Source organism: Lates calcarifer, linkage group LG11 (assembly GCF_001640805.2).
Source record: "Lates calcarifer isolate ASB-BC8 linkage group LG11, TLL_Latcal_v3, whole genome shotgun sequence".
NCBI classification, from domain to species: Eukaryota; Metazoa; Chordata; class Actinopteri; family Centropomidae; genus Lates; species Lates calcarifer.
The window spans coordinates 12,687,745-12,703,258 of NC_066843.1; the positions used below are offsets into that span (position 1 = coordinate 12,687,745).

The window sequence follows — 15,514 nt, forward strand, 5'->3', positions numbered from 1 at the left end:
ACCTCTGACGTTTTTTGGTTAATAAGACTAATTTCTTACAATGGGAGTCAATTAGGAACATGTAGAAGGAGTGGATGTATGTGTGTTTACAACAGTTGCTCAGTAACAAACGATTAATGTGTATTTTCCTTTGATCAAGTTCTTAGAGAAATGTTCCCTGCTGATTTTTCTTAGAATCACCTGAGAGTCAAAAACAACTCTGGTGTAACGTGCTCTTTTCTCTGTTTAATAATAATAGTGGCTCTTTCACTTGACATTGAGGTCGATGGAACAAAAGCAGCGTGACCACAGAATCCAAGGTAACCAGAAGCTGCAGTAGGCATATGGTGTGTTTCTACCCTCACCCCTCGCCACAAAAACAGGTTGTCAGTAAACACACTTGCAATAAGGGCTAAGAGAGAAAACACAGAATTTGTAATAGAAATACAGTGTAGAGATGAAGGAGGACATAAAAGAGTAGTGGAAAAACAATGGACTAGCAGCAGAGGAGGAAAACCTGCAGGGGAGAAAATGATAGATGTTACTAAAGATGTGGTACAGGGGCTATAATTAGTAGGCTGTATCATAACCATTAGACAATGGAGTCTGTTCTATTACCAATTTATACTGACTGCACCCCATAGTGCAGAATACTCTTTGCCCCATAAATGTGTATTTGGCCCAAGGCATATGTTACATTTACTGCAGGTGCTTAATTGGTGCTCGCTTTTTGATATCGGAATCTTCTTAAGCTCTCCATGTGGTGAGAAAAAGGTCATTACAACACAGTTAGGGATTGAAATATGTATGACCCACCAGCAATAAACACCATGGTTATACAGTTTCCTTGACCCACAGACATTTAATATTACAGTGGTAATGTTTGCTGAGAGAAATAACCAGCAATTTGCCTTGGATGTGGATTGGTATGTAGTCATCCATAAAAAAAGAGAGAAAATAGCAGCAAATCCTCACATTTAAGGGGCTGAAGATGATTCTTATTTATTAAAAAATTGTTCCCAAATCATTTTCTGTCAAACGACTAATCGTTAATTGACTAATTGTTTCATCCCTACCATCTTTCAAACAGCTTACACTCCACACTTTGTTTTTTTTTTTTAATGGTTAGATTTATTTAAGTAACAGTGAAAGCATTGCAGAAACAAAACCCAACCACCAACGTCTAATAAAAAGTAAGCTCACAGGAAAAATTTGAACCATCTCGCTAAAGTTTGCTGACATAAGCTTTTCGGATGTTTTATGTGTTTTATTTCTGTGCAAGCCTGTGTTCTAGAGCCATAACACACAATACATCAAAATTTGTTCCAATGACCTGCACTTGGAAAAAAGACATACTTCTTCTTGTTCCCCCTGATTTTGCAATAATACTTCCTTAACTTTACAAAAATCTGAAAAATGAAACTAAACTGGTTTATGTTGAAGATTCAGGTGTAAAGCTGCCACCTCTTGTTTTGACTCGAAATAATGATAAAGTGCCTCAGTCTGAAACATAAACCTGCCATAATATCAATAAATCACAGCGACAATAAACATCAACTGTTTGTTCATGAGATAAATATACACATAAAAAGAGCTTTGTTTCATGCAGGCATGTGTCAGCAGCTCCACATCGTACTGTGTTGGATTAATTCAAGGTGAGCATGCACTAACAGACTGATTGTTTATTAATATTCATAATAGTGTACTGTGTGAGCATTTTTGTTTTGTGTGGAAGGATGTCATAGAACTCAAAACTCAAAAATAATAAATATTCAAAAACTTCACCATAAACATTGTTAACATGGTCTTTGCTTGGCTCAAGTTACAACTATGATGCTGTTGTCCAGCACCTTCCCAGTGGTGTTTGTATCAAATGTGAAAGCTCACAGTCCAGCAGCTAAACAGTGAGTAAGGATATGATAAGGTACAGTATGTTGCCGAGGTTGGAAAATGATATGTTCTTTCAGTCCACTCTGACAGAAGATGTTTTAGCAATGAGAGAGAGAAGAGACAAATCCACAAGAGGACAATACTTAGCTGTGCTCTTTCAAGGCATTTTCACAGCTTTGTTAAAGTCAAAATGTCAGAAAAAGTCTATCAAAACTAAGAAGTCAAACAAAATAGTCAAATACTTCAGCCAGATTTACAATAACCAGCAGAACAGTTATCACTCTGGTTTACCTGTTCAAATGAAATACTGAAAATTCTCAAATTAAAGAAAGAACAAGAGCTGAGGTTTGAATAATAGCTGGAAAACAAACAGGGTGAAATTACCTGCAACATCGTGGCTTATATGATAAATTCACTAAAATGCACATTTTCACAGGATTAATTCAATCACTTTATTGCACTGGCTTTCTAGCAGAGACTTAGATGAGAAGATTGATGCCACTCTGATGTCTGTCCCTTAAAGTCAAGGTGAAACAGAGATTAGAGCCTCTTTAGCTTCAGTTATGAGATGCTCTGATAGCTACCCAGGAGTTAGCCACTATAAAATATTTGTTGATTTTTAGACACATTTTTAACATGTGGCAAGAGATAAATGATCAATCAACACAGGGACATATGATTAGAACTCTTGGAAAATGTATTTTTCATATGTCTTTAATTAGAAGGCTACTGCCAGCACACAGTTAGCTTAGCTTAGCACAAAGACTGGACTTTGGGTAAACAGCTAGGATAACTGTCCATTGCAATCCAAAATCCTCCTACCAGCACCTTCAGAGATCACTAATGTCCACACATATCTCTTTGGCTAATCGGTGCAAAAGGTGTAAAGACAACATTTTTCCATTTTATAACTGGTATGAACCAGACATATTGTAGTTAGTGTTTTTTTTAATATCAGTTAAACATGATAAACATAAACATTAGTGAGCTTTAGAGGTTACTGTTGGACAAAGCCAGAGCAGTTTTTATGCTAAGCTAAGCTAACCTCCTGCTGGTTGTAGACATACATTTAGCAGACACAATAAGTGCTGTCAGTCTTTTCATATAATTCTCTGACAGAATGATAATTATACAGTTTCCCAGAATATTAAACAATTGTTTTAACAGAAATATTGTTCTCACTCCCTGATTAATGCAAGTCATACTGTCAACTCAATACTTCCTGCACAGATGTCTCTTAGTGCTATGAAATGTGCATTATAATGAATTTATCAAGGCAACATATAGAAAGTGTTGTGTGTATTTCTATCAACAGAAGCAAATAAAACAAAAAACAATCCGAAAACAATGATTCTTACTAAAATATGATCAAATATAAAAAGACACGAGAGATCAAAAATGCCTGTCTCTGGAAGCCTGTATGCCTTTTATCAATAAGCCTGGTTCTCTCTAGAGCTATTTGAGAATTTACAGCATTTAAAACTTTCCTTACTATATTTTGTATTGTACTGAGATCATTACCTTGACTAATGCTTTGTACAATGCAGTCTGATAACAGTACAAAGACATAAAGTAGGAACAAAAATGCTGCGCTCTGTTTCTGTCCATTGTTCCTCCTCTGGTCCTCTCCAGAAATGTCCCAATCAGAGAGGGATGATCAGCAATAAACACAGGACATACAAACTGATAAAAGGTCCAGGGGTAAATTGTCTAGGTCCCATGTAGTAGCTAATGCACTAGTACATGGTGGGTCATGGGGATCACTGGCTGTTTACAGCTGTCTTTGCAGTGAACGGCTTTCTGTCAGGGTTCCCAACAACGTCCATCTGGAGAGACTGCGGAAACAATACCACATAGAGATTAAGGATTCAATAAACACAGAATGAGAAACAGTATCACTGATGAGCTTAACAGAAAACACATGAGCTACTGGTTTCTCTCATTTTCAATGAAGAAACCCCTGAAAAGGTTATTGTTGAGGGTCATAACCTGGGGCTCAGTTCTTTCCTGTCTGTATGGGATTCATCACTGGAGGTCACACTTTCACAGTGAAGGAAAGAGGACATTTTGCAGCACTCTGACAGCAGGAGCTGCTGATAGCACATTAGGGTATGATTCCAAGTTTAAATATAACTGTGAAACATGCGACTAAGAGTGACTTTCACACTTCTTTTTTTTCAAGTTTCATCATTAAAATACCCTCTGGGTTCAGGACTAGTTTGGGCCAAAAAATTGTCTTAATTATCCAGTCTGGGTTTAAATCACATAATCTGAGTCCAGTCTCAATTAAAAATTTCGGGACTCTTTGGTTCACAGGACCAGACATATAAACTATTTAAAGCATCAGAGACTGAAATTTGAAATGGGGTGAGACGAAAGGATTAAACTATGCTGCCAGATGCACAGAATGTACCTGCTGTAAAATGTGGCAGCAAAGAAGAATGCCTGTCTTCATTCAGAAATTATATTCTGTGTGTGATTTCTGTTTGAGATAGTATGGGATTTACCTTGGGTGCTGTCTGTCTACTTATCATCTGCTCTGCAGTCCCAGCACCATTTGGTTTGTGGAAACAAAGCACCTTCTGGAAGCTCTGCTTGAAGTTCTCAGAGAGGAAGCCATAGAGGATTGGGTTGGCGCAAGAGTTGACATAGGTGAGGATGACCAGGAAGAAGTAGATTGCAGCTGTGATTTTGCTCTCAGGGATGATATAAATCAGGTTGACGATGTTGGTAATGAAGAAGGGCAGCCAACAAAGCACGAACACCAACACGATGATCACCACCATGCGTGTCACCTTACGCTCTGACTTCCGCCGCTTGGTCAGGCCTGCACGCACACTTGCTGACCTCACCTGAAAGTGAGATGGTTGATTGAAAAGGCCTCATGAGATTACAAGGGCAAAAACTCTCAGGGAAATTCAGAAATTGAGTTAGACACCAATACAAGAGGCCAAGTTTATCTGTCCCATTACCTTGATGACAATGAGGAGGTAGCAGAGACTGATGACAATGAGGGGACCAAAGAAGCCCAGGATAGATGTGTAGAGGATGAAGACAATAGACCACAAATCATGTGGCTCAGGCCAGCTAATGTTGCAGGTGTTGAGCTCTTCTTGTACATCTGAGTAGATGGTGACCGGCAGCACAATCAGAAAAGACACAACCCACACCATGCCATTAAAAACCTTGGCCACCTGTGGCTTCCGCCATTTGGCACTGCGAATAGGATAAACCACAGCTAAGTAGCGGTCAATGGTCATCACTGTTAGGCAAAAGGTGGAGCTGAACTGGCTCATGGCGTCAGCAGTCATGCACACCTTGCAGAAGAAATCCCCATATGGCCAATAGGAAAGTGCACTATTAGTGCCAAGGAAGGGAATACCCAGGATGTAGAGTTCATCCGCCAGGGCTAAATTGAGGATGTACATATTTGTTACGGTCTTCATCTTGGCATAGCGGATCACCACGTAGATGACCAACGTGTTACCCAGAAAGCCAACGATGAAGACGATGGTGTAAATTACCGCGGTGACCACACTGAAGGGCATTGGCTCGGGCGCTTCTGGTACATTGTTGGTAGCGTAGCTGGGGTAGGGCTGGGAGGAGGACATGTTGACATTCTCAGATATTGACGTCCAGTTGTAGCCGTTCATGTTGACCAAGCTGGGGTAGAACTGGGAGGAGGACATGGTGACATTCTCAGGTACTGACCTCCAGTTGTAGCTGTCCATGTTGATGAAGAGAGTGCTGATGTCTGTTTGGATTACAGTAGGAAATAACTCATGAGAGAAAAGACAGACACAAATATACAGTAATTATATGGGGTACCCAACAACAACCCATGCTAAACAAAAAAATGTTGTGTTGTGGGTGTTCTAAGGTTCTGTGAATTTCTGCTTCAGAGAATTCAAGCTATGTCTACCTTTCGCATCATACACACTCACATGGAGTCTCTCTGGGCAAGATGCCCATATTTACCAGGAGAGAAGAGAAACTTTCCATTGAACTGTCTGGGCAGGTGGCCAACATGCCATTTCTTTTAATGGGAAGTTGCACTTTGGAAGAAGACGGGGTTAGTTAAGAAGGTTTCAAATCTTGTCACTGCTGTTGGATTAGATGTCCATAATGGAGGGAGGGAGACAGAACAAAAACATGCAGTGAGGTGCCAGGTATCCCACACCCTTGAAAAGCTAGAGTGACAAATATACTTGATGTTTACATTAACTCTGTTGAAGTGGGTCTTTGGGCCAAACATATTTTACAAAAGTTGGTGATTTTGTAAATTCCTATTGTACAGAAATGGACGTTAATTCTCCACTGGGGTTGAAATTCAGTCACAATAGGAAGTAATTGTCATCACTTGGGTACATGTGTGGTGCAGAGAGGGAGCAGAATCCTGTGGAGCAGCCCCTGTTAAATTACAAACCGCACAAGATAAAGCTCCATCCCGCTGTGCATCAAGATTCAACACAAGAATAAGTACACAAAGACTTCACTGATTGATAGTACGGACGTCTGCTCTGATTTTGTGCATTCATGCAGCTTAAAATAACAGCAAATTTGAGCTCAAGCTGAAAAATGTCAGCTTCAGTCAGTGTGACTAAAATGCCTCTGGATCTGCCTCCTTTTTGCAAATCATTTGTCTCTGCACGTTTTACTGCAGTGCAACTGCAAGCACCACTCACCACATTTGGTTTGTGTTTAGAAAATGTTGGTAAAATTTGCTCTTTATCTGAATGAGGACACATCTGAAAATGTTTTCCCTTCCATTTATGTTGACTGTAAAAGAACACATTGTCCACTGAAGAGTTTCTTATTTGCATTCTGCAGTTCAATCTCTAAGACAAAAATAAATATATCACGGTCAAACTTTTAAATACTTATTTTGCACGGAACCCCAAGATTGTGTAGGCATCCCAAATGGACATAAATGTATGATACATTGCATCAGTGTAAAGCCTGGAGGGGGTGGCTGTGGTATATTTGATGGTGATGATGTGAAGATGATGAAGAGATCTCCGCTGACACTGTCTTTCTTGTATATAAAGGTTTATTACAAATAAGTTCAGCATCAAAACAAGCACCGCAGTAGCCTGTGAGAGGATCCGAGCCAATATGGATCTCTAACTAACAGCTCTAAACATCAGCATATATAGGATACTTGTTTACATGTTTTATAATCTAGTGAAACATCCTGACCCCATTCAATGAGGGGGAGAAAAAGCCCCTCTCCCTAACACTTACATCTTTATGTTCACAACCATTAACTTAAACACAACCCCAACAAATAGAAACCATGTGAAGCTTTGGACTTTCCCAGAGGATAAAAACATATATGAACTTTCAGACACTACATGGCCTTTACACGTCCTCACCTGGTGCCTTGTGGGTGACCTAAAATAATAATCTTTTAACTGTCAGTTGTCAGACGTTGCCACCTGAGGCTATGAGAATGTGTTGCACAAATAAATGGTCTGACGTGAAGATTCACTGAACCGCGCTCCAAAACACGGGAGTGACGCGCAGCCCGCAGCACGATGTTGAGAAAACAAACATTTCCCCTTCAGATTGCGTCGGGCTTGGCATTTTTTTGTCAACCGAACAATAATAGCTTATAGCCCACAGTCATGAGAGAGCCATTTGAATCGTTCACATGCCTTGGCTCATTAAACCTAAGTATAATAAATCAAACTTTAAGGCGTCTAGCATCTTTTTTTCCAAAACCAAACGTCCTCTGTTGGAAAATAAATGACTAAAATACTAAAATAAACCTTAATAAAAAAATATCCCACCGCAGTATATTTCTCCCACACAGCAAATCTAATTTCACAAACGCATAGTTTTCTTCTGACAGCCGTGACATTCGTTGATGGGATTCAACCTACCTGTGCGCTCCTGTGCGCCTCTCTATCCTCTCCACTGTCCGGTGGCGTGATGCGCGTCTCCTCTTAAATTCATGCGATTTTGGGAACGTTCACTTTATCTGAGGTCAAAATCAACTCTCTCGCGCTTTACCCACGTCGCATTTAAGAGAATCCACCTCACACTTGACTTTTCATCTTGAGGCATTTCCTTTAATGTCAGCGCACCCAGATCTCCGTAGTCAGGGGCGCAAAACTGACATTATCTCCCTCTCTCTCTCTCTCTCTCTCTCTAATTTTCCAGGATTTTTCTCACAGTTCAGCTCTGAGGGAAACCCCTGCGCGCAGTGAAATGCGTTCCCCGACTCATGAGAAGTCACCTACAGGGTCATGTCATGCCTCGACTCACTGCCAGTATTTATGTGGACGACGTCACCCCGCCTTTGGATGTGAAAGTCCCACCCATTGATGGCTGTAATCATCCTCCAGCCAAAACCAGTTTTTTTTGGCGTGAGCGCTTACATTGTAGCCATCTTTTTCTTTCTTTTCATTCCTTGTGCAACACACAGTTTTATACCCAGCCTTCCAGCCAGTCATAAAGCGATACTAACTCCCCCCCCTCCCACTCCCCTGCTATGTGTGAGACAGAAAGAGAGAGGATGTGGAGCAATGCCCAGATCCAGCCTGGGGAATAAATCACCTTGATGGTGGCCTAGGGCACCTGAGATGGAGAGAGAGGAATTAGTGTGAAATGGAAAAACGGTGGCGAGAGGATGAGATTGCACGTTGAGGGAGAGATTTGATGGTAATTGCCTGGGAAAGCTGCCTACTTTTAAGCCATTAGCTTCATGTTGTTGTCATCCAGGTCAGTGCAGCGTTAACAACGTGGCTGCCACACAGGCAGACACACTAACATGTACAGAACAGTTGCCCCGTTCATGTCTGTTTTTGGCCAGTCTGGGCAAAGACAGAGAAAGCAGATGTGTGTGTGTGTGTGTGTGTGTAAGTGTGTAGTCCATGCACCAACATGTGCATTTTCCTCTGTGTGTGCACATGTACAGTATGTACTCCATTCTGAATTTACCATCTGTCTACAGCAGCAAAGGGAGTTAATACAGGACAATGGGAAGTTGATGACGTCCCTTGTGGGCGCAGTTTGACCGGTCCTGACCGGACCAAATGGGCAGATTTATGAGACTTGTGGGTGTATAAGCAAACACTGCCTCACATCTGTGTATAGAAGCTTGCCTTGCAGGGACAGCGGTGTGTAGTGGCACTCAGGATGCCAAGATAATGCTATGGCTCATTTACACATTTGTTTTCTGCAGTGCGGGTAATTCCAGGCCTCATTTTCAAGGATACAATGTCTAAGGCAACAAGCTCTCTTTCTAAGCACACCAAATTTTGTCAGTAAAAACAATTTCTTCTGGTTACAGAAGAGGTCAACAAAGGCCGTTGGCATCACAGAAAATGTACCACACTAAAAGGCGCAGTAAGCACAGGAGAGCTATCAAATTACATTTGGGCACAAGTTTATTAAAGTGGACAACTCCACCATGTGACACATCAGAGTGTGTTTACAGGTGTTGGGGAGTTCGTGTACGTGAGAAAAAAACGTGTGAAGACTTTTGTGACTTCAGAAGGAGGAAATACAGCTGCAGTCTAATACAGCCACCATGCAGTAAATCCTGCTTTTACATAATTTTAGTATTGTATTACTTAAACTGTACCAGATAAACTGTACAACCACAGCCTGATCGCACAAGGATGTTTGATAATCCATGAACCTGCCACAGTTCAGTCAAGATGCCAAAATTTTCTTCCCTTTTTAAAGTGTGAGACACTGTGCTTCATGCTATTTTTTAAAATTTTTTGTGTCCTCAAGCTGTCCTTAAATGCCTTATATCTTGTATCGCTTATTTCATATTCTGTTAGTGTGTTAACATTCTTATTACATTTGCTACAGTGATCTAATTTCCTGGCATAGATATGTCTGATGTAAGCTAATCTAAAGAATAAAGTACTCCACCATGTTCACTACATGCTGGGTGTGCAAGTCATCAATGATGTGAAAAGAAGAGAGGAGGGGGGGGGAGAAATAATAATAATTGTAACAGTGGGTGTTGCACAGGATCAGTTCCATTCAGAAGATGGATTTTTTTGAGGATGCTGTTTCTCGACGTGTGGTAACTGTCAAACTGCTCAGACAAGTGGTTCCAGCACCTGTCCCTGCCTCTTTCCCTCTCTCCTCAGGACAGGAAATGTGTAACATACTTCAGCCATTGTAAAAGCACTTTTAAAAGGCACTCAAATTATGTATTTACAATAAAGTTGAGGGACTTGTAAGAGACAAATTTAGGCAGCAGACTTTCAGCATCGGTTAACACTGGCTCCCATATTTCTGATAATGCAACTTCCCACAAAAACTTGACCTTGGCATGTAAAACTGGCGGAGTGCCCCTTTATAGACTCACGCTTTTTCTTTAAATTGAGTTGGTAATATTGGTTGAATGGTCAGTGCCTTGGTTAGTCAGTCAAATATTCAGTAGATTGCCATTACATTTTATGCAGACCTTCATTGTCCCAAGAAGATGTATCGTAATGACTTTGGTGGTACATGCATCTTTTGCAGGACAGCAGAAGATAAGTGTTTGTTTTTAAAGCGTATGCAGTTTTAGCTGTAAGCCAGGAAGAAGTGTATGATAACAACGAACAAACCACATACTGTAGTTGTACATGGAGAATATTTAGGCAACCCAGTGCTCTGTATATTCAAATTATATTACTTGGAGAATAAATGTTATATATTTGATATTGATCTAAATTAATCATTGCTTGAATTTCAGTTCATTTCAGGCCTGTATCTGCCAGCTGTTCAAATATTTCCAAGATAATCAGACTCTGTATTACATTGAAAATAAGCAAAGAATTGTTTTTTTTCTCTAGACAGCCCTGTCCTTTCTTTCTGCTCTCTATCTTCCTCTTTCTCAGATGAGTCACTCTGGCTTCAAGCAGTTTGGTTTCAGCACCTCCTGCCTTTCTATATCAAGCTTCCTCTCTGTGGGCATGTGCACTGAGATCATATCGGAGTGGTGTCAGTCACCGGCTTTGTCTGGCTAATGACAAAAAAGCTGGAGGGGATCGATCTGAGAACTTTCTCAAGGTAACAGGAGTGCAACTTATGCGTGCGATGTTTGTGGCCCAGAGTAGCTCTCAACCAAGCTAAATCAATACTCCACCTCTGACCATCAAGAGGAGACAGGAAAGTGTGTGTGTGTATCTCTGTGTGTGGAGGGCAGGGTTGATTGGAGGAGAAAGAAAGAAGGAAGAAATTCATCAGATGATGTCCTAAGTGGCGACTCTGTGGCTGACGCTGTGTGTGGAGGTCAGAGGATGAAATGATATGAAAAATGTTCATGAACAGAATATGTTAACAATCACTCTCACCATGTTTGGCTGATACCCTCCCCTCGCAGTCGCCTGTGCAGATCACTTCTGACCGCCCGGCTCTTTTTTCCCATTTAACTGCAATTTACAGTGTTTCGAGATGAGCTGGCTGTTTGGAAGACCTTGATGTGTGGCAGCAGTCGGGCGAGTCAGCCTTTAAAGCCTGTGGTCTGCTTGAACCACGGCCCATATAATGACTTTAACACAGTTTTAATTAAATTGTGTAATGTAGGCACCAGGCTGTCTGTTGTGGTAGGGGAAAAAAACGCTGTCTTAATGGAGCAAACCAGCAGGACAACTGATTTGCTTAATGCTGTTTACTTCCTGCTTCAGTTGTCATTTAATATGCGTCAATGATTGATGATTAAGCGACACCAGGCAAGTTGTGTAGATTCACTTTTATTAGAATTGTGTTTGAGTCAGTTAATGTAGCAGTTCATCTCCACACAGACTGCAGATGGAGCTGTTGACTGTGGTGGACTTCGCATGCAGGGAGGCAGCATCTTTGTGCCGCTAGTCCTATTAGCAAGCTAACACAGATGACTATCTTTTGGATATATGCTTTTGTAAACAGTGATAAGAAAACCAATCAGAGTTTAAAAGTGGCTATTTAGGCTTTTCAAGCTTTTCAACCACCATAAACTGGGCCCAAATTGCATGAAATATTTGGCTGCCTGCTAAATTCCAGACTGGGTGAAGTCAACAGCAACTTCAATTTTTGGATATTTAGAGGGTGAGCTAGATACACATTACAAATTTGTAAAACCATCTGTAGTCATAAACTGTTCTGTGAGAAATCTGGAGGGAAAAAAGGATACAGCTGCAGAGTTTGGTTGGTGTAATGGAATTTAAAGACATGCAATCACTGTTCCCTGCAACATAGCTCAGAATTTGCATCTGAAAGGAGGAATGTAAGGGTCAATAAAAGTCAAGTGAGGATGATGCCAAAAATAATGGCATGAATATTCCTCAGTACACTTGCCACAGTTTTGCAAGGTACTTGGCAGGTAGGTTGCTCCAACCATCTTGGAGAACTGGCTGCAGTTCTTCTCTGGATTTAGTTTGTTTTCTCATCATGTAATCCCAGACTGACTCAATGAAGTTGAGATGGGGACCAGACCATCTGTTGCAGGACTACTTGTCACTGAAGATGGTTCTTAATGACTCTGTCCGTGTGTGTTAGCTCACTGTCTTGCTGCAGAATGAATTTGATCAGAGGCCTCTCTGATGTTAGAGTGATGGTTAAGAATCTAAACATCTAAAGTGTTTAAAACTTCATCATCCTGCAAACTCCCTCTTTGGGCTGCCAGTTACCTTTAGTGGTCAATGATTAAGTGATCAAGTAACGAATCAGTCATGATACTCCTTCTGTGGCATGCTAAAAAATGCAACTATAAAGAAGTGAACCAGCAAAACAGATAAATTACAATCTCTGCTATTGCACCCATGAAACTAATAATTTCATGTTGATATAGAAGATTACACAACTCAGATCACTTGATATTGGCCCTACAGTTTCATCATCTCATCTGGGATCTATTAGAGGCTTTGAGAGGGAATTTCATTTCATATTTGTGATGCTTTTCAGAAAAGATACATTCCTCAGCTTTATATGAACCGCTGCTGCAAAAAAGGAACAGTCTCTATAATCTTTAACTTTTGTGTGTTGTTTTGCACCCAAAGATCACATTTACTGCAGACTGAAGATAAATACTTTAATATTCTATTATCAGTTATTGAACTGACCACTGACCTGTATGTATTTGCTGTAGCGGAGAGTAACTTACTATACTAATCTTTACTAATACTAATATACACTTATACTAATCTATAATTTCCAACTGGTCTGACAGGAAAACAATACTGTGTTTTCCAACCATTTTCACAAATTCAGGATAAATGCAATTGATAGAGCAGTAACCATTTTGAAACAATATGCTTTGAATATGCTCCATGGTAAATGGAAACATGTGCCTGAATATATATAATAGAGACTGTTGTGAAAATCCAAACCGAAAATAACTCAAACATAACAACACATTTTAGAGGCTATATCTATATAAAATCTTTGCTGAGCCTATTCTATTACTTAATATTCCTTATAACAAAATCCCTTTGTACTTTTCTCCTTGGGGAAAATCAGAAGAGCTAATTAGGGAAGACTGAACGACTTTATTTTATTACCACAGTAAATCAATTTGATAATCATAATTACAACTTGTCAGGACACTGTCTTTTAGGGTAGTTGGTGAATGAGGCAAAGGTTTTCCAAAAAAAGACATATCATTAAGCATTTAGGCGACATTTAGCTTTGATGGAAGTGACAGTGTCAGCCTGTATTTAAACCCCCTGCGAGCAGAAAGGGGGGGGCTTCTGCACAAAGTAGAGGGAGCTCAAAATAACCACTCAAGCGTGTTTATGTGAGAGGAAAATGTTAAAGAACTCAGTGACGTGGCTGGAAAACAGAATATAATGAGTTTGGTAAACATCAAAAGGTTTGTTTATTGTTGGATCTGGAAAACCAAGTATACTAGCAGAAGTATCTCTTGAGATCTGGAATTGACCATTTGTTTAAATCTGAACATTAACTGTATAATCATAGCTTGGTAACCGTAAGCAGACATGGTAGAACTGTGAAGCTTTAGATTTCTCCACGTACTGAAATGGAGTGCATGGGTCTCTAGTAAGAGAGATATTACACGTTTGTTTGCAAAAAAAAAAAAACCCTAACAAACAAACAAGTAAGGGATGGATAAGAGGGTGTGCTTCTCTGCTCTAACATTACCTACAAATATTAGCATGCCCCACTAACTAGCTTGGTATCTACAGTAGTTATTTCCAAGCTAATAGGGAGGTTAAAGGTTACATTAGAAAAAACCTGTTCAGGACTGGAGCATCCATCTACTACTCTCTAGCTACCATCAAGTATCAGAGTATCAGCAGCAGCTCAGTTTCCTGCCTGTTATTTTCCTTATACTCCAGAAACTCAGAAACATTTGTGTTATATTTGTCAAACATGTATTGGTTAATCTTCAAATCCTTTTCACTTGTAACCTCTGTGTTGCTTGTCTTTTTTATTTTTAGGCAAGAGGAGTCATAGGAAAAAAGTCTGTACTATGATACTATGCCACTGCACTTTGTCCTGGAATGTTTAGCTTTAGCCTTAGTCTTTTAAAATAGTGTCATGTAAGCAGCTGTTGAAACCAAATGGAAACAGTGTTAGTGTCAGCTTATATTAGCTAGCTACAGCTAAAGAGAATTTGCTAGTGACAGCCATCATCATTCCAGCTGACAAAATTTGTGGTTGTCAGCTAAAATGAAAAGCTTGCTTTTGTTTACATGTGTGTGAAATCAGGGAAACAGTGTTTACAAAATTACCAGGACTCTCAAGTGTTATTATTTTAAGTGCATATGTGCCATGTTAGAATAAAAAACTGTCAGCAGTAGCTAAGCAAACTGTCAATGGAAACAACCAAACAGGTCAAATATAGTACTTTATTTTCATTTCTGGTTCATACTGTACATGTCTACTGTGCAGTTGTTGTTGCTGTTGTATTCTGTGCAAATCTTACTGTAATTTTAGTTTTAAAAAGTGCTGTAGAATTACTATAATTGACTGAATTTCCTTCTTTGAATTGTTTCTCCTGTTACACACACTGTGAAGTTGGTGGAAAATGTTTCTGAGGAGAAGCACACGCGTAAAATGACTAAACAACTTTGTGACAAGGTCTTGCTTTATAAGACATCTTTGCACATTTCATTTAGAGGAGACTGAGAAAATGAAAGACCTCAGGTAAGTGACAGTGAATAATTGAGGTCATGACATTGGGCAGGTTCCATTTTTCAAAGTGCGGAAATTGAAATACAGTGTGAATATCATACATGCATACTTATAATTAAATCTGGGTCATATTTGGTAAAGTTACATGAAAATGGTTTTGACTGACTCATTATCAGTCAGTAAAGTCACTAAATGTCACATCTATTTAGAGTCATGATCTTTACAGCCAATATGAAAAGTCACTGAAGCTATAAGCTTGAATGAAATAACATTTTATATTTCAAAAAAAGGCCACATAATAAATCAACAGAGATGACAGCCACGCTGCAGTAATAGATCTGAACATACCACACTGACAATATGACAAGGAATATGTCACGCAGGGACTCACATGAATGACACTGTTGCCTCCCCCACACACAAACACACATACATTATTCATTCTTTGTGCGTAGATTGATTTCATTGTTGATGGTTTGACACAAGCCGTCAGTTCATCAATGATGGCTTAAAATTTCTGTGGGGGCTGCAAATCCAAAACTCAAACCTGAAAAAG

General features: G+C 39.8%; 1 protein-coding gene across 1 annotated transcript; it reads right to left on the reverse strand.

Annotated features, from left to right (window-relative positions):
• Positions 1-205: 205 nt before the first annotated feature.
• Positions 206-8,288, reverse strand: LOC108880503 (somatostatin receptor type 5). The gene is made up of 4 exons (XM_018672057.2): positions 7,755-8,288; positions 4,842-5,623; positions 4,377-4,721; positions 206-3,704 (listed from the first exon to the last, which is right to left on the reverse strand). The coding sequence occupies exons 2-4, from the start codon at positions 5,598-5,600 to the stop codon at positions 3,630-3,632; spliced, it is 1,179 nt and encodes a 392-aa protein (XP_018527573.1). The 5' UTR covers positions 5,601-5,623; positions 7,755-8,288; the 3' UTR covers positions 206-3,629.
• Positions 8,289-15,514: the final 7,226 nt, after the last annotated feature.

Bases quoted from the DNA above. Each gene is read 5' to 3' on its own strand.
- LOC108880503 (XM_018672057.2), bottom strand. From the start codon at position 5,600: ATGGACAGCTACAACTGGAGGTCAGTACCTGAGAATGTCACCATGTCC. The intron at 4,722-4,841 runs GTAATGGGACAG...TCTCACTTTCAG, and splicing joins ACCTCCTCATTGTCATCAAG to GTGAGGTCAGCAAGTGTGCG. The intron at 3,705-4,376 runs GTAAATCCCATA...TTGTTTCCGCAG, and splicing joins GTAGACAGACAGCACCCAAG to TCTCTCCAGATGGACGTTGT.